This window comes from Sorex araneus, chromosome 5, assembly GCF_027595985.1.
Source record: "Sorex araneus isolate mSorAra2 chromosome 5, mSorAra2.pri, whole genome shotgun sequence".
NCBI classification, from domain to species: Eukaryota; Metazoa; Chordata; class Mammalia; order Eulipotyphla; family Soricidae; genus Sorex; species Sorex araneus.
The window spans coordinates 56,630,763-56,654,161 of NC_073306.1; the positions used below are offsets into that span (position 1 = coordinate 56,630,763).

At 54.5% G+C, this 23,399-nt stretch overlaps 1 protein-coding gene across 1 annotated transcript in view; it reads left to right on the plus strand.

Annotated features, from left to right (window-relative positions):
- Nucleotides 1–23,399, plus strand: part of PADI2 (peptidyl arginine deiminase 2) — a 58,627-nt gene that overhangs the window by 9,104 nt on the left and 26,124 nt on the right. The window contains exons 2-6 of the mRNA XM_004603664.2: nt 6,346–6,529; nt 8,650–8,722; nt 17,916–17,977; nt 21,123–21,240; nt 22,235–22,360. Of these exons, the coding sequence (XP_004603721.2) occupies nt 6,346–6,529; nt 8,650–8,722; nt 17,916–17,977; nt 21,123–21,240; nt 22,235–22,360 (563 nt within the window). The remainder of the gene's footprint in view (nt 1–6,345; nt 6,530–8,649; nt 8,723–17,915; nt 17,978–21,122; nt 21,241–22,234; nt 22,361–23,399) is intronic.

Sequence of the window (23,399 nt, forward strand, 5' to 3'; positions counted from 1 at the left end):
GCATCCTGTAAGGTCCCCTGAGCACCCCCAGGAGTGATTCCTGAGTGCAGAGTCAGTAGGAAGCCCTGAGAGCAGCCGGATGTTATAATAAAGAAATGGTGATTTTAAAGAAAAGTTAGAGTGTTATTATTTGAGTAGTTACTGGATCTTTTCAAGTTGGCAAGTGAGCCGGTGGCTTATTTAACATCAAAGGGGAGGGGGAGAGACAGCGCAGCAGGAGGAGCATTTGCAGGGCATACAGGAGCCTGCACTCAATCCCCAGCCCTGCGTGGGCTCCCAGGCACCGAGCACGATCCTAGGGCCATAAGCCAGAAGTAGCCCCTGAGTCCCACTGGGTATCCCCCGCAAAACAAGGGAGCACCTGGGGAGCTGGCTCAAAGGGCTGGAGTACATGGGCGGCATGTGGGAGACCTGAGTCCAATCCTCAGCCTCAAAGGGCATGCCGAGCACTGAGTCGGGAGTAGTCCCTGAACCCAACAGACAAGCAGAACCAAAAACCAGGAAGTGCCTGTGAGGGTAGCATGACAGACCATGAAGACTGACTGCTGTCATGCATTGATTCCCAAAGTACACCCGAGGCAGGGCCCAGGCCCCGCGGGGTGCGAAGGTGAGCTGATGGTCCCAGGAACTGGCCGCCCCGCCACCCCCCACCCTGTCTTTAAGCAGGAGGTCAGGCCACTGCCAACACGCCTGCTCTTTGGTGCTGGATCCCCTGCCAGTCCCCTCTCCGAGAGGCAGGGACAGATGAAGCCCCAGAGCCCCCCGCTCCCTCGGGTTTCGGCCGGGGATTCTGAGCGACTCCTCCTGCCCAGTGGGATCGGGCACAATGGGCGCCTTTGTTGCTGGTGCCAGGGCTGCTCCAAGAATAGCTGTTTGCTCAGCTCAACGCCGGCCTGATGCTGGGGCGAGTAGGAGGGTGTGGGCTGCTGGAGCTCCCTGGGGGGGGCAGGGGGTTAACCCCCCCGGGCCTCGGGGGGCTCCTCCAGTTTCTCACTGGCCCAGAGGAATGGAGACGCTGGAACCCTCACAGTAACTATTGTCCAGTGTAGGCCCCAAAGATTACCCGCCCCTTGTGCGTTTGTTGTTGTTTTTGGTTTTGTTTTTTGCTTTGTTTTGTTTTTGTCTAAATAGAACTATATGCAGAGGGCTGGAGCAAAAGCACAGCAGGTAGGGCGTTTGCCTTGCACGCGGCCGACCCGGGTTCGATTCCCATCATCCCATATGGTCCCCCGAGCACCGCCAGGAGTAATTCCTGAGTGCATGAGCCAGGAGTAACCCCTGTGCTTCACCAGGTGTGACCCAAAAAGCAAAATAAATAAATAGAACTATACACATAAACCCAGGCTAGAGAGCCAGGTGAGGTAACAGTGGCTCTGGGTGAAGGGCATCAGGGATCTGACAGAGAGATCCCCAGCTTTCAGCACCGCCCTCCCAGCCCGCTGGCCAGGCCCTGCCCTCTCTGGCCACTTGGATCACATTCACTGAAAAGCCAATCCACCAGAGTTAGCACCAAGGAGGCAGGTTGGAAGGTGACACCCTCTGAGCTGCTATCCTGTCTACAGAGTCACAAGAAGCAGTTTTTATGAGCAGGAGAAGAGGGATGCTCATTTTTAGGAAGGAGGGGGGTCTGCACACTTGTGGAAAACCAGTGGTCCATAAATTCCCTCCTGGGCCGGCCACTGAGCACATTCCAGCTTCTCCACAAGCTTAAACAAAGGTCCCTATCTTAGGCTTTTGTCAGAGGACACAAAAGGACAACTCTCCCTGGCCAGAAGAGCTGCTGGATTTTAATTCTGATTTTTGGGCCATTCTCAGCAGTGCTCAGGGGTTACTCCTGGCTCTGCACTCAGGAATTACTGCTGGTGGTACTCAGGAGGCCATATGGGATGCCGGGAATCAAACCCATGTTGGCCGCATGCAAGGCAGATGCCCTACCGAGGTGATACGATCACTCTGGCCCCCTCGGCTCTTCAGTTCTTTGGGACTCATTTCACTCTGAGCTGGAAAGACTCCAGCCCTTTCTGACTTCATACTTGAACTGGGAGGGAGAAATAAACGGTTGTCCACAGTCACTCAGAAGTTAATGGGCAGAGCCGGAGCACCCCTGAGAAGAATGCTCCCCTCTCCCCAGACCTGAGCACGCACTGTTTCAGGCTCTCTTTTACCAAATTCGCACACCGGGGCTGAGAGCTAGCTCAAGGGCAAGTGCACGTGTGTTTTGCATGCTGGAGCCCCTGGTTCCCTCTCTGGCACCACGGCAAGTGCCACATTGAGAAAAGCAAAACATTCCACCTGTACTGTTCTGTTTGAAGTTTTTCTTGGGGCTAGGGATGTGGCTCTGTGGTCAAGTTGATGCATTGCAGGCAAGAGATTCCAGGTTCAATTCCTGGTACTGCAAAACAAATATACCAAAAAAAGTTCTGAAACGTCTGAGCTGGGGGTGTCACTCAGGGTAAAAGTTCATTTTTTGCTTCCTTGACACAGAATTCCCATAGGCTCGTATTTTTCTTTTAGCTTTATTTTTGACAGAGATCTTAAGTCAGTGCCATCACTGGCCAGCCTCGGTGAAATGCCATGCAGAGGTGATATATTTAAGAAACACATAAATAAGCTTTCTGTCAAACTCCTTAGTTTAAGATTCTGTGCCATTTGAAAGTATTCTCCGCATGTCCCCACCCTCTGGAGCAGAAAGAATGCTTCCTGGCACTTCTAAAGCTGGGTCCTGGTCTCTCTCTCTCCCCCTTTAAAGCCTCCAAATAAAATCTGTTTTACTTCAAAAAAAAAAATGTAGATTCTTGGGTTCCATGGCAGATCTGAAGCTGAAACCCCACACAGCAGCCCTGCCTCCTGGGTCTAACGAACCCTGCCACCAAGCCCTGAAAACCAGGGGTCCCCAGCCCATCCTGGCCCACAGGAATACCCCGCCAGTCCACAGAAAGGTGGCTACTGCTTCACACCATGGTTCCCAACTGCTGGGCCATGGATGGGTGCCCGTCAGTGCCAGAAGTCAAAAGCTGCTGGTCTAAAGCTCGGATTCAAGCCTGGCCACTGTGTACACCTGCCCTTCCCCTGGCCACACCACCTTGATACCAGCCTGGCACCCTGGGGTGGGACTCTTCAAATCAGGGGCAAGAATAGCCAAGAACATTTGAACAATGTTCTTGATTATTCTGGTGAGCAGAGTTGAAAGCCATTCAGAACGCAGGCTCACACGTCCCCGAAATAGCATCTCTGCCTGTGCGGCAGACACTCGTACCGACGTCTTAGTCTCTAATCCCACGAGAATTCCCCCCTAAATCCCTCTGAGCCCTCTTTGGCCTTTAGAAACCTTCAGACCAAAGTATCAGTTCTGGGCTCCTTCACACACACACACACACACACACACACACACACACACACACACACACACACACACACACACACACACAGACTCCCTGACCTTCCGGTGACTTCCCTCTAAGCCGGTGTCTTGCTGTCACTACACAGTATCTTAGGCTAGATGACTTAGGCGAGGAAATTCGTGGCTCCCACTTCAGGAAACTGGAAGTCCGAGATTGGGGTGTCAGCGGGGGTAGGTTCTGCTGAGGATTCTCCTCCTGACTTGCAGCCAGTTGCCATCCCTGTGTGCTCACGGGGCCTTCCCCGGGGCGCCCCAGAATGAGCACCCTTCTATCTTCCTCTCCTACGAAGGCAACTAATCCTGCCCAACTTCATTCAAACTTAATTCTCTCCCAAATGCCTTAGCTCCCAGTACAGTCACATTTGGTAGGTAGAGCTTCGACACATGGATGTAAGGAACTAGGGAACATGTGATTTGGTCTCTGCAACCCAGAACAAACCAGTTTACTTCCTACTGTGAATTCTTTTTTTTTTTTTCAATTGAACCACCGTGAGAGTTACAAAGCTTTCATGTTTGAGTTTCAGTCATACAACGATTGAACACCCATCCTCCGCCAGTGCACATTCTCCACCACCAATGTCCCCGGTATCCCTTCCCCCACCCCACCTCTCCCCACCCCTCCCCATGCCTCTATGACAGACAGTTTCCCTCTTACTCTCTCTCTACTCTGGGCATTATGGTTTGCAATACAGATACTGAGAAGCCATCACTCAGGATGGGAGATGTGTGCTGAAAGTAGATAAAGGGCCTACTCTGGATTCTTATTGTCTTTTCAAGAATTCCAAAAGTGGGTGGGGGCGGTGGCTCAGTGGCAGTGCATTTGGCATGCGCGTGTGAGGTCCCGGGTTTGAGTCCCCAGGACTGCATGGTCTCCCAAGCACTGCCAGGAACAGCCCCCAAGCACCGAGCCAGGAATAGGTCCCGAGAACAAACGAGTGTGCCCTACTCCCCCCACACACACACCAAAACAGAAAAAGAATTCAAGAAATGTTTCCCTTTTCACTAAAAACAAACAAAAAAACAAATAAAAGAACACTAGCCTGAAACTAGGAACGACTCTCAAAAGGGGAACTGCAAGTCCCAGAAGGAGGGAGTCTTTCTGACAGAGCCCACCCAGCCCACTGCACCCCCCCATACAAACCCCACAATTTTAATTCTTGCTTCCTGGCTCAAATATACCCCAGGGTTTGGGGAGAAGTTCTGACTCAGCGCTCCCTTTACTGGGGCTGGGAGATGGCCACACTTAGTGATATATAGATGCTACTCCTGACTTTGTGCTCAGGAGCAGCTCAGCAGCACCCAGCGGATTGCTGATGGAACCCAGACCTGAAAGCAGTGTGGGCTCCAGCCTGTTGAGCTAGCACTCCAGCCCCAGTGCTCCCCTCACAGAAAATAGTTTCCTTTGTCAGGGCCCCAGTTACCCGCCCTCACCCTACCATGCCTCACTCCCAAAGCTGGCTGCCCACCAGAAGCACAAAAACTGTGGAATTCATGCCCAATTCAATCAGCTTAATCAATGGCTGAATAAATAGCAGTACTCCTACATTATTTTTTTTTAAAAAAAGGAAGAAGCACAAAAATGCTTGTTATGAATTCAGATCCTGGACTGGAGAAACAGCACAAGGAATAAGGTCCTTGCCTTGTATGTCGCTCACCCCGGTTTGATCCCCAGCACCAGATATGGTTTCCCAAACAGTGCTAAGAGTAATCCCTGAGAGGAAGTGGGGGAGAAGAAGAAAGAGAAGAGAAGAGAAGAGAGGAGAGGAGAGGAGAGGAGAGGAGAGGAGAGGAGAGGAGAGGAGAGGAGAGGAGAGGAGAGGAGAGGAGAGGAGAGGAGAGGAGAGGAGAGGAGAGGAGAGGAGAGGAGAGGAGAGGAGAGGAGAGGAGAGGAGAGGAGAGGAGAGGAGAGGAGAGGAGAGGAGAGGAGAGGAGAGGAGAGAAAAAAAAAGAAAATTAAAAAAATAAAAGCACGGGGCCAGAGAGCTAGTATGGTCAGTAACAAGAAGAGCACTTGTCTTGTGCAAGACCCATCTGGGGTTCATTTCCCCAGAACTCCATATGGTCCCCTAGGCCCACCAAAGTGATCCCTGAGTGCAGAACCAGGAGTATTGCAGAGTGTGGCCCAAAAACAAAAAAAAAATTTTTTTTTTTGCTTTTTGGGTCAAACCTGGCGATGCACAGGGGTTACTCCTGGCTCTGCACTCAGGAATTACCCCTGGCATTGCTCAGGGGACCATATGGGATGCTGGGATTTGAACCCGGGTCAGCCGCGTGCAAGGCAAACGCCCTACCCGTTGTGCTATCTCTCCAGCCCCAAACCAAAAATTTTTTAAGAAAAAATAATTCATACCTGAGTGCCAGAGACAAGGCTCAGAAATGCAGTTTATGCCTCGCCCATGTGAGGTCCCGGGTCTGAGCGCCTTGGACTTGTGGTACCATCTGCAAACATCCTGGCTCAGTATGTGGAAGACTGGCACTAGGAGTCTGCCTCGCTGTTGTTTTGGGTGTTCAGACTTCGCACCCAACTTCACGCCTGGGGCTCCTGGCAGGGTTTGGGGGGCCCAGACCTCCCGCACCCAAGACACCCTTTCAGTCTGTTGAGTGCACTCCGGCCCAGGAATCTGTGTTTCTAACAAGTGCTGTCAGAGCCGGGGTGAGAGCTCACAGAGCAGGGGAGCCCTTGCTTCGTATGTGGGGGGCCCTGGCCCAATCTGCGGAACCTCAAGGTCCCCAGAACTACTGGGAGTGACCGCCAAGCACCAAGGCGGGAGCAGCCCTTGAGCATCACCAATGAGCTCTGGGTTCCCGGGGAGGGCAGCATAGCTGAGCACCTTGGGTCCCCCCGACCTGAGTGAGCTGAGAGGGTTCCGCAGCCTTGTTCCTCCAGGAGCCCCCCACACACACACCCCAGGCATCCCTGCGACCAGCCACCTTTCTCCCCGCAGCGCGGCCCCGGCTGGCGCCCAGACGTTCAGTCTGAAGTACTCGGAGTGCGTGCAGGTGGAGGTGGTCTGCGACGGCGAGGCGGAGGAGGTGACCACCAACGGCAAGCAGCGCTGGCCTCTCTCCCCCAGCACCATACTGCGGCTCACCATGCGCCAGGCCAGCGCTGAGGCCAGCATTGATAAGGTACCCGGCGGGGGACCCGGCACCTGGGGGTGGGAGTCGGGGATACTCTGCGTAGGAGCCGGAAGTGGACATGGGGCAGGCAAGTCAGCGCTGTCCAATAGAAACAGAGAGCACGGCCCAGGGGCATCTCCTCTTCTCTGTTCACCACATTCAAGGTGGGGGAGGGGGAGAAAACCAAATGAGGGCTAGAGCGATAGTACAGGGAGGGGGGCGCCTGCCTTACACCTGCAGCTGGCCCACGTTTGATCCCTGGCATCCCCATAAGGTCCCCCCAAAGCACTGCCAGGAGTAATTCTTGAGTGCAGAAGCAGGAGTAATTCCTGAGCATCGCCAGGTATCGCCCGAAGTACAATAAATAAATAAGAGTGAATCACCCTGGGGGCTGGAGAGATAGCACAGTGGGTAGGGAGTTTGCCTTGCACGCGGCCAACCCGGGTTCAAATCCCAGCATCCCATATGGTCCCCTGAGCAATGCCAGGGGTAATTCCTGAGTGCAGAGCCAGGAGTAACCCCTGTGCATCGCCAGGTGTGACCCAAAAAGCGAAAAAAAAAAAAGTGAATCACCCTTTTAAAAATAGAAAGAAAACAAATGAAACAAGAAAAAGCCAAAAAATAGGTAAACATACGCTGTCATATTGGCATTAATTTTGATATTGACATTAAGAATATGGATGAGGTTTTAAAATAGCCTTAAATTGGCTTCCTCTGGGGCTGGAGAGATAGTACAGTGGGTAGGGCATTTTTCCTTGCATGCAGCTGCCCCATGTCTGATCCCTGGCATCCCATATGGTGCCCCCCAAGCATGTCAAGGGTGATCTCTGAGTGCAGAGCCAGGAGTAAATTCTGAGCACCACCAGGTAGGGAACAAAAATTAATAATAAATTTTTTAATAGCTTCCTCTATTTTTTTTTGGCTTTTTGGATCACACCCAGTAATGCTCAGGGGTTATTCCTGGCTCTGCACTCAGGAACCACTCCTGGCAGTGCTGGTGGACCCTATGGGATGCCAGGGATCGAACCCAGATGGGCCGCATGCAAGGCAAACGCCCTACCCACTGTACTATCACTCCAGCCCCGCCTCCTCTATTTTTAAGCACTGTTACCCTCTTTTCTTTTCCAACTGTTCGAAGGCATAGCTACAGTAGAGTCAGATTGCTTGGGTTTTTTTCTTTTTTTAAGGAGACAATTCAATTATGTGTTCCCAACTTATCCTTTCCTCCTCAGTCACTAGCAATTTTTGGCACAGAGTAAATTTATCTTGAATCTACACATCAAAAAGCCTGAGTCAAATTTAAATTGTAAATTTTTTTTAAATAAAGAAAAAAGTATGAATGAGCTGGTGAGGACTCAGGCACCTCCTCGACGTCCCGTGTGTGGGTGCCTGCTCCCGGCTCAGTGCTGGGTGTGTTAAAAGGCTTCGTGGGGGTGGTGGGGTGGGGCCTGGTAATCCACATGAGGTGCTGAGTGTTCCCCGTGCTCTGTGACCACCATGACCATTGGCCAGTTCAAGGTCAGACCATGGAACACGGGCTTCGTGGAAGGCTGAGACTGGGAGCTGCTCAGTTCCAGTTAGATCACGGAAGTGGCACCCACCAGCAACTCCGCCGATTCTGTCTAAAACAGTGCTCGGATCCTAGCAGGGTGTTCTGTTCTATGATAGTTCAGAGGCCTCACAGCAGTGCTGGCCCTGGGCATTATGCCAAGCAAACGGCCTCCATCCAGCACCTTGTTTGCTTGGTGTAGAGCCCTACCCTGCTCAGCAAGGGAGCCAGATGTGCTCCCCTGAACCTTTTTGTTTCTTTCCCCCTTTGTTTAAACACTAGTTTACAAAGTGCTCATGATGCATTTGTGACAGGCACTCACTATTCCAACACTAGCAGGACACCATGGCAGATGTAGGTAGCAGAGTGAAGTGGGGTGGGGAAAGACGGGGACCAGGTGGATGAGTGCACCCTGAATGGGATTCCCTATCTAGTTCCTAGTCTGGGAGAAGAGGCTCACCAATCCAAAAGGGCTGCCTGGAGAAGAGGGTTTGATGAGAATTCACTAGACAGACTGTGAGGCATGAGGCAGGGAGAGTGCACTGTGATCTGTGACCTCTGCTCTGCTCTCCCCACGAAGGTGACCGTCAGCTACTACGAGAAGGAAGGCAATACCCCCATCGACCGTGCTGGGCTCTTCCTCACAGCCATTGGTGAGTTGGGTGACCGTCGGTGCCTTCGTCCCCGGGGACCCGCAGGACAGCCTTTGGGGGGTGGTTTTCAGCACTGTAGACCTGGCATCGATGCTTCCTCTGAATAATTCAGGAGGGAGGCTTCCTGTGCCCGGGCCCTCTGTCCTGCAGAGCTGGTGTGTCTTGCTCTGACAGTGTCACCAGGGTCCCCAACGCAGACTCTGGGTTGCAGGGAAGAAAGATCCATGCGGGTTCCTCCCCAGCGCCAGAGAAGGGCTGCCCTCTCCTAGGGGGCAACCTCCCGCTGCTCTGCCTGTGCCCAGGCTTTCCTTGGTCCCCAGTCCAGTGGGCACAGCGGTGCAGCCAGGTCCCTCACCCGAGCCCTCCAGGTGACACACATGGCCAGGGGCTGCCCAGGAGCTGAGAGTCCTTTGGAGTCACACAGTGACTCAGCAGTGAACTGAATCCAGGGCTTGGGACTGCCCCCTCCCAGGGACTGCAGGGCACAGCCGCCCCTGCCCAAGGTGCCAGGCTGGGAGGCAGAGCCCCACCCAGCTCAGCAAGGGGACCAGATGTGCCCCCCTGAACTTTTTTATTTCTCCCTCCCCCTTTATTTAAACACGGTGGCTTACGAAGTGTTTGTGGTTGTCTGTCACAGGCATTCAATATTCCAACACCGATCCCACCACCACTGTCATCTCCCGCCACCATTGTCCCCATATCCCCAACCACCACCACGCCCAGCCTGCCCCCTCAGCAGACGCAGAATAATTTATTTTCTCTTGCTTGCTATAACTAAATGACTGATGCATTCTCAAAAAAAAAAATTCTTCAGTAGAAAAAAAATTGTGACCATTGTTCTATCTCCCCATGGGAACATGAAGTCCTTGTCTGAGGGTTTACTAAGCTGTGGTTGCTAGTTGAGCCTTCTGTGTTAATGCCTTTGTTTATTGAGCCTTGTTGGCCTCTGCGTTCCTTTCCCCATCTAATTTGGTGTGCTCCCACTGGGATGTCAGTATGGTAGTGTTTGGAGGTATCACAAGGCCACATTTGTTGACTCACGCTTCAGAAACTCCAGAACATCTAACTGAGCAGAGAGTTTACATGCAGGGTTTGTGGGGTGTGGGTGTGGCTGTGGCTGCCGGGGCTTCAGGAAGTATGAGGGTGGGGGAAGATTGCCCCCCAAACACACACACACACACACACACACACACACACACATACACTCCAAGAAGACCCCAGAGTTCTCACCTGAGGACCTGTACCTGAGTGGTTGGTGTTGTCTCTGCAGAGCTCTCTCATTCTCTCATGAGGCGCTGAGGCAGGCCACTGTGGGGTGTAAGTGTGACTGTCAGGCTCCCCTGAACCCTTAGCCACTCCATTCTTCTGCAGTTGAGGTGATACTCTTATTTTACTTTATTTTTACTCAACGGTATCATGCTCAAGCCCAGAGCACTTTTCAGAGGCCATGCCTGCCAGCCTTACTCTAAATATCTCGGGAGCCAGAGATGGGGGAATGCTGAGCACTTTAAAAAGCTTCATGGAGGGGCTGGAGCAATAGCACAGCGGGTAGGGCATTTGCCTTGCACATGGCCGGACCAGGTTCGACATGGTCCCATGAGTACCATCAGGGGTAATTCCTGAGTGCAGAGGCAGGAGTGACCCCTGTGCATTGCCGGGTGTGACCCAAAAAGAAAAAAAAAAAAAGCTTATGGAGTTGGTGGGGCAGGGGCTGATTGTCCACACCAGGTATGTGCATGTGAGCGTCGCCATTCTGCCAGCCTGCCAGCTTCCCAGAGGCAGCGCAGGCTGACCCGCACCCATGGGAGCAGTAACCCACCCCCCAACGTCTGGGGGGAGCAGAGATTCTCAGACAGAGGAGTGAGCGAGCCAGCAGCAAGCCAGGTGTGGCCCCCAAAACAAAAACAGAAGAAGGCAAAAAAAATTCCATCCCAGCCTGCACCAGGGTTAGGCCCTCTGTCCACCACGGAAGAGAATCCCAGAGTCGACAGCAGTCAAGTTAACGGTCCGGGACTGATTCCACGCTGCCTGAGTTCTGAGAGATGAAGCTTAGACCCCTGGGCCTCCATTCAGAGTCTTCTTAGGGCCTTTGTTCCTGAAGAACTTTCTCCCGGAGGGTTGAGGGAACAGCCCGTGGGATGGGGCTGAGTCAGTCTAAAGTCACTCTCAGGCTGGTCTTGAGTTGGGCTGGGCTACCTTTAGTCTTGAGCCCAGGGTTGGGGCCAAGGGTTCGAGTCCTGCAGATCCTTCTTAGTTTGTGGCTCTGGACCTTCCTGGTCAAGGCCCCACCAGCACCAGCACCACTGCCCACGTCCATCTAGAGGACTCTTCCTCCATGCTGGGCAGTGCAAGGAAGAGGCAGAGGGGGACAGAGGCTTTGTGTGAGTGCACGCAGTGTGTCAGGCTCCAACACTGGATGTTTGGGTTTTTTTTTTTTTTTTGCTTTGCTTTGCTTTTTTGGTCACACCCAGCATTGCTCAGGGGTTACTCCTGGCTCTGCACTCAGGAATTACTCCTGGCAGTGCTTGGGGGACCATATGGGATGCCGGGAATTGAACCCAGCTTGGCCGTGTGCAAGGCAAATGCCCTACCCGCTGTGCTATCACTCCAGCCCCTCCAACACTAGATATTTTACTGTCATAATCTCGGCTGATTCTCCGAAGACTATCACCATCCCCATTTTGCGGATGGGAAAACCAAGGCCCCTGAAAAGCAAAACAAACTAAACCTTGCCCGAGGCCCCGCACCTGGACCGTGGTTTGTGGGCGGCCTAGTCATTTCAATTACCTCACGGTCTCTGGGAGTCCTGGAATGCCCCCAGAAAGCTGGGTTCCCAAGCCAGCCCCACCTCTCCCAGTGCCTTTTGCAACCGAACAACAGCACTGCTGTTTTACTTCATAGCTTACACAACAGGCCTGGCTGCGGACGCTCCGTCCTTGCTGCACGAAGGGGTGTCCAGTCTTGGGGCAGGATTCTCAGGACAATGTTTTGGGGGCCTTAGGAGAGGGCGGCCAACGCCTCCTGCAGTACAGCTGAGGGCTGGCAATGGGTGACCCTCACATGCACAGCGCACCCATAGGCTGTCTCAGATGACCGGAAACCCAACCCCACAGCTCAGGGACACCTGGGGACAGAGAAGAAAGGGCAGCAGCCAAGGACCTGTCAGAGGAAAGCGGCCCCACCACTGACCTCACTGTGAATTAGAGAAATTTCCTCTGAGCAGGCAAGGTGGACAGAGAGAGGCCAGCACAGCCCTCTGGGAGCAGGCAGCCGGGCCTCTCTCCTCTAGGAGGCTGAAGCCGTGTGCTCTGAAGAAGCCCCAAGGGGCAGCAGGCCAGATCCCCCAAAAGTTATCAGGTAATGGGGAGATGGGGCAGAGAGCAGGGTGCTTGCCTTACTATGTGGCCGGCTAAGGTTCAATCCCCAGCACCCCATAGCCCCCCCCCACTCAGATTATGCCCTGAGCACCACTGGGTATGGTAAGGTTAGGGGGCCAGAGTGATAGTACAGCTGGCACAGCTCTTGCCTTGCACCCGGCTGATCCCGGTTTAATCTCAACTCCTGATACGGTCCCCTGTGCTCTACCAGGAGGGATCCCTGAGTGCAGAGCCAGGACTAAGCCGTGAGCACCATCAAATGTGGGCCCAAAAGAAAAATGGCTATCAGATTTTAAGCTCTAGTGCAGACGCATAGCCAGGCTCTTTCTTCTTTCTTCTTTTTGTTTTGTTTTTTTTTGGGGGGGGTGGAGAGTCCTCCTAGAGGTGCCCAGGATCAGACCCGGGTCTCCTGCCGTCAAAGCCCAAGCTATAGCCCTGTGAGGCAGCTCTCTGGCCCCAAGCTCCTCCTTTTGCATTTTTGTGGAATAGTTATTTATTTTGCTGCTACATGTTTTATATATTCTAGGTGTTTAGGTTGTATAGGCCAGTAAAATGTCTCCACGCACACCCTTACCACCACAAAAACAAGTGACATCTTTGATCTTTGATGTTTGGCAAAGAAAAAAAACACACACACACATTAATAATTGGAGCGATAGCACAGCAGGTCGGGCGTTTGCCTTGCACGTGGCCAACCCAGGGCCGATTCCTCCATCCCTCTCAGAGAGCCCGGCAAGCTACTGAGAGTATCTCGTCCTCATGGCAGAGCCTGGCAAGCTACCTGTGGTATATTCAATATGCCAAAAACAGTAACAACAAGTCTCATAATGGGGTGCCCGCTAGAGCAAATGAATGAACAATGGGAGGACAGTGCTACAGTGTTACAGTGCTAATAAAACAATTTGTCAGGGCCAGAGAGATAGCCCAGGAGTCAGGCATACAGCCCACCTGAGTTTGATTCCCAGCACCCTGTAGGGTCCCTGGGACCCCACCAGGAGTCATCTCTGAGCACAGATCCAGTAGGAAACCCCGAGCACTGCCAAGTGCAGCCCCAAAGCAAAATAAAATAATTTGTCATCAATTATCACCCTCCTTTTCACTCTGGAGGAAGGTAGTGTTTGGCTTTGAATCACATCGGCTGTCTCTAGGGCTTCTCCTAGCCTGGTGCTCAGGGATCACTGTTGTCAGTACTCTGGAGACCATTCGGTACTGGGGATCAAACCCAGGACTCCCACATACAATGCGAGGTGGGGGGGGGGGGGGAAATACCCATCCCTCTTTCCGACTTTTTAACATGGAAAAGGTGGCAGCGTTAATCATAGCCTAAAAGGCAGTCATTTGCGGAGCAGAAATAAAGCTTGAAACACCGCATTCACTAGACTCGCCTTTCCTGTTCTATCAGGAATCCTGGCGAAAGCGTATCCACCTGGGGACCTGTTGGTTTATCTGCTGCCACCAGGCCTGTCTTCCATGGGGAATCTCCCTGGCCAGCCCCCGAGTCCCAGTCCTACGTGATATCTTTCGAGGGCTACACTGTGGAGGCAAGAACAGCCTGAAGACTCTGCAGGGACAAAGCCCCCGGCCCCCAGGCTCAGCTCCGAGAACCTGTCATCCCGTTTTTCTGAGAACAGGCAGAGTGACAGGCACCAGAGCGGGACCAAGTCGGCCTTCTGACTCATTCCCCTGAGGCCACCGTGACACATCTACCCTTAGAGCCTCAGTTTCCTCCTGGGGTGCAGAGGGAAGGCGGCGCTGTGCTGATAAGGCAGCCCAGCTAGGCTGGACATGAGCTGGCATGAGCTCGCCCTGGTGGCCGTTCTCTCCTCCCTCCTCAGAGGTGTAGCCCCACGGGAGGGGGCTCCCGGGGAAAAGGAGAGAAATTCCCTGCCCCTCGGTCTCACGGGACTTGGGAACAATCTTAGGGTGCCTTTGGCCAAAACGGGCCCTGACTCTGAGCCCTGCCTGGTTCAGTTCTGAACCCATCGTGGGACCCTCCCAGGCAGCCGGGCCCCACAGAACATCCTTCTGTGACAGCTGAGCCCAAGGATTTGAGGACCATCAAGACTCCCGTTCTGGCTCATGGGCAAAGCCCTCCTTGTTAGGGGGTCGGTGGAAAGGCGGGAGGGAGGCGGAGCTCACCCCCTTCTCGGTGGTGCTGGCAGCAGGGGCAGCAAGCACAGGAGTCCTGGAGCTCGTTGGCACCCAAGCTTGTGGGTACCCAGGGGCATCCTTCCTCGCCCCGTACCATCTACGGAGCCACATCCTGCCAAAGCTGGGGCTCTGAATCCTGGGCGTCTGCCTTCTCAGGGCTCTGCCTGGCTTGGATCTGGCCCCAGAGACATTTCCCATCATTTCCCTACTCCCCTGGGCCCCTGAGCCCCGGTGCTGCTCCGGGGGAATGTGCTGTAGGGTCTGAGGCTCACTGACGTCCTCTAGCTCCCTGGAGGCAGGTCCAGAAAGCCCTACTCTGTCCCTGGCAACCGAGAGATAGTGCGCCCTGGACAAAGCTCACCCAGTAACGGCCCTGCCGGGTCAGCCTGCCCCTGGAGGGGTATTCTGGGCAGACGGGAAGATGAGTCATGGATCATACAGGAGAAATCGTGGGGTTCCCGGAAGCTGGGAGCAGGTGATAGGGAAGCCTGCTTACATCATCCACACACCCCTTTATAACAGAAAGTCAGGTACTCAGGGGGCCCTACGGGATGCCAGGGACCAAACCCGTGTCGACCGGGTGCAAGTCAAATGCCCTACCCTATCTGCTGTACTCCTTCCCCCTCATGCCCAACCCAGGCCAGGAAAGGGGCTGAGGCCACCCTAGACAACGAGCTCTTTCAAACTAGGTGCTTCTGGGGCTGGAGAAATAGATAGGACAGCAGGTCAGGCTCTTGCCTCGCACACACACAGCTGGGCTCAATCCCGAGCGCCACATACAGTCCCCTGGGTCCTCCAGGAGTAATATCTGAGCACAGAACCAGGAGTAAGCCCTGAGCACTGCTGGCCCCAAGGAGTATTTTTAATTTCACAAGACTGAGAACTCTTTGGGAGGGAAACCCAGACTCCCACCACTCACCACTGGGCCTTCTGGCCTCATGCGGTGTTAGAAACGGAGTAAAGCTCAGCAGGGCTTGCTCGTGGGTGGGATCAGGTTGAGGGGCTGCAGGTAGCCACCCACCCCCACCAGGAGGGCACAGAGGCTGGACTCTGGAGTGCTGCCTTGAGCACCACCACTCCCCTGTCTCCTCCTGGACCCAGAGTCAGCGCCGACAGACAGCATGCATGGGGAGGGAACCGGGCTGTGAGCACAGGAAGGCCAGAACGTGATTCCGGACCCAGGCTGCTGAGGTGCCTGGGGAAGGCGGCCTTGTTCCTGCTGGTGCCAGGACCCTCCTTCCTACCCATCCAGGTCTCATTCCTGCTGGTGGTAGGGCCTCCTTCTTGCCCCATCGGGGGGCGAGGGGACCCCTGCCAAGGCACTGACCAGGAACACATTTGCTCCCACTCAGCTTTCACCAGCGCGAGGCTGAGCCCACTTGGGTAGCTCAGGCCCGGTGCTCGTTATCCGGTGAGCCTCCTCCTGCCGCCCCGCTCACACCCCTGCCCGCCCTGTTCATCTCTGAGTCAGGGAGCACCTCTGCCTGCGCCATCCAGTAACAGCTGCAGACAATCTGTGCTTGGGACTGGGAGGCCAGGGAGGCGGCCAGACGCCTGCAGTGCACTGGGCAGCCCGGGCCCAAGGAATCATTCAGTACAAAATGGCCACCGGCCTGCTGTGACCGTAAGTGAAACTCGCTAACTGCAAAGGACCCCACTCTGCAGGGAAAGAAGCTGGCTTGGGGGATGGGGCTGGAGCAAAAAAAGTACAGCAGGGGGGCATTTGCCTTGCACGAGGCCGACCCAGTTCAATCCCAGCATCCCATATGGTCCCCGAGTGACCCAAAGAACAGATAAAGAAGGAAGGAAGGAAAGAAAGAAAGAAAGAAAGAAAGAAAGAAAGAAAGAAAGAAAGAAAGAAAGAAAGAAAGAAAGAAAGAAAGAAAGAAAGAGAGAGAGAGAGAAAGAGAGAGAGAAAGAAAGAAAGAAAGAAAGAAAGAAAGAAAGAAAGAAAGAAAGAAAGAAAGAAAGAAAGAAAGAAAGAAAGAAAGAAAGAAAGAAAGAAAGAAAGAAAGAAAGAAAGAGGGGAGGGAGGGAAGGAGAAAGAGAAAAAGGAAGAAAGGAAGAAAGGAAGAAAGAAAGAAAGAAAGAAAGAAAGAAAGAAAGAAAGAAAGAAAGAAAGAAAGAAAGAAAGAAAGAAAGAAAGAAAGAAAGAAAGAAAGAAAGAGAGAAAGAGAGAAAGAAAGAGAGAGAGAAAGAGAGAGAGAGAGAAAGAAAGAAAGAAAGAAAGAAAGAAAGAAAGAAAGAAAGAAAGAAAAAAGAAACTGACTCAGAGAAGTTGGCCAAAGGTTACAGAGCTTATACACTGAGAATCTGGATTTAAGACTCATAAAACTGTCTGATATTAAATCTGAGATTCATTTCACTCTCCCCACCCCCCGCACCGTTCCCCAGAGGAGACCTAGAGATCCTTAGGGCCCCTTTCCCAAGAAAGCACTCCCACCCCCTATCTGGCAGCCGTCCTCTCTCTGATGAACACCTGCAGGTCAAGAGGAGACTCAGTTTACCCTCTAACGGGAAATCCTCAGTCCTGAAAGGTGGGTTCTAGAACAGGGACTTCTTCCTCTTTTTTTTCATGATCCTTTTCGCCAGAGGAGTGCAACACGGGCAAGCACTGGCGAAATACCATGGATTCCTCATGCGGCTGATTCTTAATTAACTTTTGGTTGTTGTGTGTTCAGGAATCTTCGGCGGTTGCCAAGTGGCACCCCCACACTCAGTTACGCAGCCCCGTCCCCCTAGGAAGCTGGGCTCGGGGACCAGGAAGAGCCCCGTGGGCTGAGCACACATGGTTCGGTTGGTTTGTTTCGGAGCCACACCTGGCTCAGGACTTGCTTCTGGCTCTGTGCTTAGGGATCACTCCTGGCAAGCTTGGGAGACCAGATGTGGTGCCTGAGATCAAACTCGGGCCGACCACGTTCAAGGCTAGTAACACCCAACCTGCTGTCCTGTCTCTCCAGTCCCTAAACACATGCTTTGCATACAAAAAAAAAAAAAAAAAGGTTAAAAACACTGGCTTAGAGCACTGAGAGTGACCTGCAAGAGACACACATGTGTGCAAACACACCTGCCCCCACATACCCAACCCAGGCCAGGAAAGGAGCTGGGGCCATCCTAGGCATGAACTCTTTCAAACTAGGTGCTTCTGGGATAGGAGACATAGACAGGGTAGCAGGTCAGGCTCTTGCCTTGCACACAGCTGGGCTCAATCCTGAGCCACATACAGTCCCCTCAGTCCTCCAGGAATGATCCCTGAGCACAGGAGTTAAGCCCTGAGCACTTCTGGGTGTGGCCCAAAAATCAAAAGCACAAACAAAAAAAGAAAATGAGTTTCAAATCAGGCTTGTTCTGCTAATGCCACTGATGTGAATGAATGTGTGGGACTCGGTCTCTCTGAAGGGAGGTGCCCAGATCTGTGCAACAAGCCCCACCCCACCCCCAAAACCACAGAGAATGGACTGGGGAACTTTGGCAAAGGAAAGGGAACTTTCCTTTCAGGCAGGAGACCCCTGGCCTCCCCCTGGGGGCCTTCGAGCAGGCGAGGGGAGGCAGGGGCTGGAGGGGATGCGCCCGAGGGTCCTCCCTGAGACCAAGCACCTGGGAGAGTCACCTCTTGCCCCCGGCCCTGCCTCCCTGTGCCACTCACCCACATGTCTGTCCCCCAGAGATCTCCCTGGACGTGGATGCAGACCGGGACGGCGTGGTGGAGAAGAACAACCCACAGAAGGTACCTCGCTACTAGGGTGGGTCTGGAGGTTCTGGGGTGGAACCTGCAATGGGCCAAGTCCGAAGCCCAGCCCGGCAGCACCCATTTTCCAGAGAAGAGCAGCCTGACGTCATGGTAAGGGAAGCCAGTCAGAGGGAGAAGGACACGCACGCAGAGAAGCAAAACCACAGAACAGGCAGTGTGGAATGAGGACAAACCCTTGGCCTCGAGTTGCAAAACTGAGATTACTGAACAGGAGGGAGGGTGGTGGGAGAGAAGAGGTGAGTTAAAGGAGGCACGAGGACAGTGCCGGGGGATCTGGACCTCTTGGCGGTTGAGGAGGACAGTGACTTTGCTCATAGCACCGTGATGGTTGGGACTGAAGCCCTAGTCCAGCGGATAGGCGCTTGCCTTGCACACGGCCGATCTGGATTTGGTCTACGGCATACCTGTGGTCTCTTGGGCCCACCAAGAGTGATTCCTGAACACAGAACCAAAAGGAAGGTGTTTTTTTTTGGCCCCCCCAAAGAAAAATGACAGTTGACATTATTGTAATCTTGTTATCTAAAGTGTAATTAAAAAAAAACTTTAAAGAAGGAAAAAATAAATTTAAAAAAGCTTTAGTTAAGGACTCTCCAAAAACAGAATGGCCAGAGACAGGTTCTGACACCAGACTCAGTTTACCCATTCATCAGATGGGCACACCCGTCTGCAGAGCCGGTACAACAAACTTCCCGCCACCTAGGAAGTGCCTCGGAGCATTTGCACTTGCTGACTTGCTTCTTTTCTTGTGATTTCACATCTCATCTGAGCCATTTCTCACCATCCTCAGCTCAGGTGTGTCCCCAGTGACCTCCATGCTCTGTCTGTTTACACCTACACGTTTCCTCATCAGCCCCGCATGCTCTCAGCCAGTCACTGAGTCTCAGACCCGGCCCTCCCCTGCTGCTGTCTCTGGTTAACCAGTCATGGCCTTCGTGAGGCTCCTTCTTCTGCCTCCTTGTGCTTCGCCTGCGTTTTTTTGCTTTTTTTTTTGGTGGGTTTTTTTTTTTTTTTTTTTTTTTTTTGCTTTTTGGGTCACACCCGGCGATGCACAGGGGTTACTCCTGGCTCTTCACTCAGGAATTACTACTGGGGGTGCTCAGGGGACCATATAGGATGCTGGGATTCAAACCTGGGTCGGCCGCGTGCAAGGCAAACGCCTTACCCGCTGTGCTATCACTCTAGCCCCTCACCTGCGTTTTTGATTTGTGCTGAGAGCACTGTGTCCTCCGTCTCCTCCTGCTCTCTGCTCGTCCCTCTCCCCGGTTGGCAAACTAACGGCTGGCTCGGGGCCAGCTGGGCTGCTGGCTCTGGTTTCCCTGTTCTGCCCTTCTGCTCCTTGCAAAATGTCGCCGTGGGCATATGTTACTTCTCGAAGAACCACCTAAGGCCTAGAAACATGTGGATATCTTCCTAGAGCCCAAATCCTCTCCATGTTGACAAGGGGGTCCGTGGGGGCCCCAGGCCTATGGGGGGGCCCATCCCCCAGCCCTGCCTTTCTGGAGAACCACTGCAGGAGCGCAGCCCTGCACAAACGTCCATGGCTCATGACTGTGGACCCCACAGAGACCCCCAACTCCTCCAACTTCCCCTGAGAGCCTCTCCAGTTCCGGCCTCTGTGGGCCTGAATTTGTGCCTGGGGAGCAGAGGGTCCTAGAATCTTTGATCCAGCTTCCCTTTTATGAAAAACAAACCAAAAAAGTGCATCCCTCCCCCCCATAAATTTACCTTCTTTAGACCAGCAAACAGGAAGTCCCCTCCCCACCTCAGTGGCACCTGCGGGTACACCTGCTCCCCCTGGGTCATGGCAGCACCCCCGCCCCCAGTCGCCCACTTAGGGAAATTACTGACCTGGAGGCATCCCCCAAACTTCATCCCCCTCATTCCCCCATGACTAGTACCTGAGTGTCTTCCAACCCAGGATGCCGTGAGGTCCTGGGGATTCAGCAAAAACAAGAGAAAGGCAGTTCCTGCCCACAGAGAGCCCCCCGGTCTGGTGTGAGGACGGGGGTCCTGTGGAATAGAGAGTGCCCGGGGCGGTTACCGCATCTCAGCCAACGCCAGTGTAGGGTCCCCCCGTGCAGACCCAGGAGCACTGCGCTGGTGCAGAGAATCAGAACAGCTTCTCGGCAGGAGGGCGTGGTCTGCCGCCGGCATGTCAGGAGCTGGGCAGGGGGTGGTCTCCCCAGGCCAGCAGTCCAGGCAGCAGGACCAGCAGGACCATGAGCTCAGGGCCTTGGGGAGCAGAAAGGCTGGCGTGGGGGTGTGGAGCAGGTGGAGAGGTAGGGAAGGTCTGCGGGGCCTTGGGCAGCCCAGGAGGCACTGAGGCCTGGCCCAGCCCGACAGGGCGACCACGCAGGGCGGCAGAAGGGAGGGCCCCCTGCTCTGGCCGGAGCTGCTTCCAAGTCCCCTGCAGTGGGGTAGAAAGTGGATCCCCTCACTGAGAAAATGATGGTTGGAGGGGTCGGTCGGGATGGGAGACGTGTGCTGGAAGTAGACGAAGGACCAAACGTGATCACCTCTCAGTGTCTGTGCTGCAAACCATAATGCCCAAAAGTAGGGAGAGAGTATGTGGGAAATTGTCTGCCCTGGAGGCAGGGGGAGGGTGGGAAAGGGGGGGTAATACCGGGGAGATTGGTGGTGGGGAATGTGCACTGGTGGAAGGATGGGTGTTTGATCATTGTGTGACTGGAACTCAAACACGAAAGCTTTCAACTGTATCTCACGGTGATTCAATAAAATAAAATAAAGGGGAAAAAAAGAAAGTGGATCCCCGCAGGAGCACTCAGAGAGTCTGGAAACAGGGGCGTCTGTCTCTCCAAGGGTCTGTCCAAGCATCCCCCCAAACCCTTCTGGGGACTTCAGAGCCCGCCCCGGCATGTCCGCCTGTGCGTCGCTCTGGGTGTCCTTGTCCCCTGCCTCCTGGCCAGGCCGCCCAGCCCAGAGTGTCCCGGGTGTCCCGGTCAGCCTGTCTCCCGTCTCTCAGGGCGTCATTTGCTTTGGGCAGCAGACGAGGAATCTGTGTCTGCTGAGGCCCCCGTGGGTGACGCCTACCCCGTCCTCTCGTCTCTGCGGGGCTGCCTGGTGAAGAAGAAGGCCCTGACCTCTCTCCCCGCCCACGCAGGCCTCCTGGACGTGGGGCCCCGAAGGCCAGGGCGCCATCCTGCTGGTGAACTGTGACCGGGACACACCCTGGCTGACCCGGGAGGACTGCAGTGACGACAAGGTCTACAGCAAGGAAGGTACTCACGGGACCCACCTTTGGGGGCGGGCAGGCAGGGCCCCACACTCGGGAATCCGTCCTGGCGGGGCCCTGTGGGGCGCTGGGGACCAAGCCCAGGTCAGCTGTGTGCAGGGAAAGCATCCTACCCACTGGACCACTGCTCCAGCCTGCCATGCCGGGGCTCAGGCCATAAAGCACGTGCGCAGCCAGTTGAGTTCCATCCAGCCCCAGCCGTGGTTTGGTCTGGTCTTCCTGTGTGTCACAGGTGCACAGGAAAGGACCATGGTTTGGAGATAGAGCCCAGGAGTGAGGCCCTGGTCTTGCATGTTTCGCCTTTGCTTTGGCCTTGACCTGGTTCTGATCACTGGAAATATGTATGGTCCCCCCCACGCACCGACCGGCAGGGCTCGATCCTGAGCACAGCGCCAGGAATTGCTTCTGGTCACCGCCGGGGGTGGCCCAAGACCCCCGCCACCACCAGATCAAAAAGGAAAGAGAATCCCCAAGAGGTGATGACAAGGAGGGTCTTCTGGGGTGTGGATGAGGAAGACAGGGTTTGCATGCTCCTGATTGGTCGTTATCTTCGGTTTGGGGCCACACCCGGCGGTGCTCAGATGTCACACCTGGTGGTGCTGGGGAGACTGAACCCAGACCTCCTGCGTATAAAGGATGAGCTGTCTAGTCCCTTAAGCTCTCTCCGGACTCTCTCCCCGATGTTTTGTCTTTCTATTGTTTTGGTTTGGGCAGTGCTCAGGGATTCCTCCTGGCTCTGCACTTGGGAATCCCTCCCGGCGGTACTCATGGGACCCCACGGGATGCCGGGGATCAAACCCAGTTGGCTGCATGCAAGGCAGATGCCCTACCCACTGTACTATTGTTCCGGCCACTCGGTGGCTTTTCTATAAAAACCTCCATGATACACATGTGGGGTTTTCCTGGCCCCAAATATCAACCTACCCAACACCCTAGCAACAAGCCTCTCGCTTCTCACTTCTCGTGTGTCTGCCCCTCAGACCTCAAGGACATGTCCCAGATGATCCTGCGGACCAAAGGCCCAGAGCGTCTCCCTGCCGGCTACGAGATCGTTCTCTACATTTCCATGTCAGACTCGGACAAAGTGGGGGTGTTCTACGTGGAAAGTGAGTGACCCCCACCTGTTGGGTAGCGCCGATGCGTTCAGCGCTCACGAGTCCCCACCTAGGCCCAGTTCTACCCCTGGGGCTCTCCAGGCCCATCCCTTAGCAGCTGTGGTCCCCAAGGTACAGGGGAGAACCAGGAACACTGCCTGTCCGTGAGGTCCCAGGGCCCCAAAGAGTCTGCAGTGGCAGTGTAGAAGCCAGGGGCCCTTGTGGACCGGGTCGGGGGTGGGGGTGGGGTGAGAATCCCCCTTTCCTGGAATCCTTTCCCCTGCCCCAGAGCTGAGCCGGATGTTTCTGCCCCTTTCAGACTCTGTGGGCTGAGAACCACCTCCAGCTTTTGTGATTTAGAGGCTCAAGTTCAGGTGTCGCTATGAGCCACAGGTCACTTGTCACCGTGTCATGCTTCCAAGTCTCAGTCAAGGTACAGAGCAGGTGGAGGTGCTGCCTGTCCCCCTCCTGGCTGCAGGTAGCCCCCCACCCACATGCAGACTTGGTCTGGGGGGGCCTGGACCCCCCCGGGGCAGCAGCAGTGGCAGTTCAAGGGCCTGCCTCTTTACTCCTTTGTTTTGGGGAGGGGGGTGCACACTGGAGGTGCTCAGGGCTTCCTCCTGGCTCTGCACCCAGGGCTCACTCAGGCATGCCCTACCACTGTGCTCTCTCTCCTTTACTCCTCTTGATGGGGACACGCTTCCCCCCAAGCAAGTGCTCGGGGCTGCCTGCCCTATGTCCTTTCTTCTCTGCCAAGCCAGGCTCTGGGGTCCCTAGAGTGAACTCAGAAATCACCCCCTGCCCTTGGAGGAGGGGTCCGATAGGAAGAAACAGGGGCCAGCACTCTGGAGAAAAGGACAAGTCCAGTGAATGGAGACTGGGTGGGGGGGAGCGGGGTGGGGGCAGAGGCGGGCAGGCTCGCCAGACACATGCTCCTGATGGGCTGCTCTTCAGGGGGTGATGTCTGTGCCAAGACCCAAGGCAGCCTGCAGCGGCCAGCCGTTCTGTCGGTAAGAACAGGGTGAACACAGACGCAGAGCAGAGCAGAGGG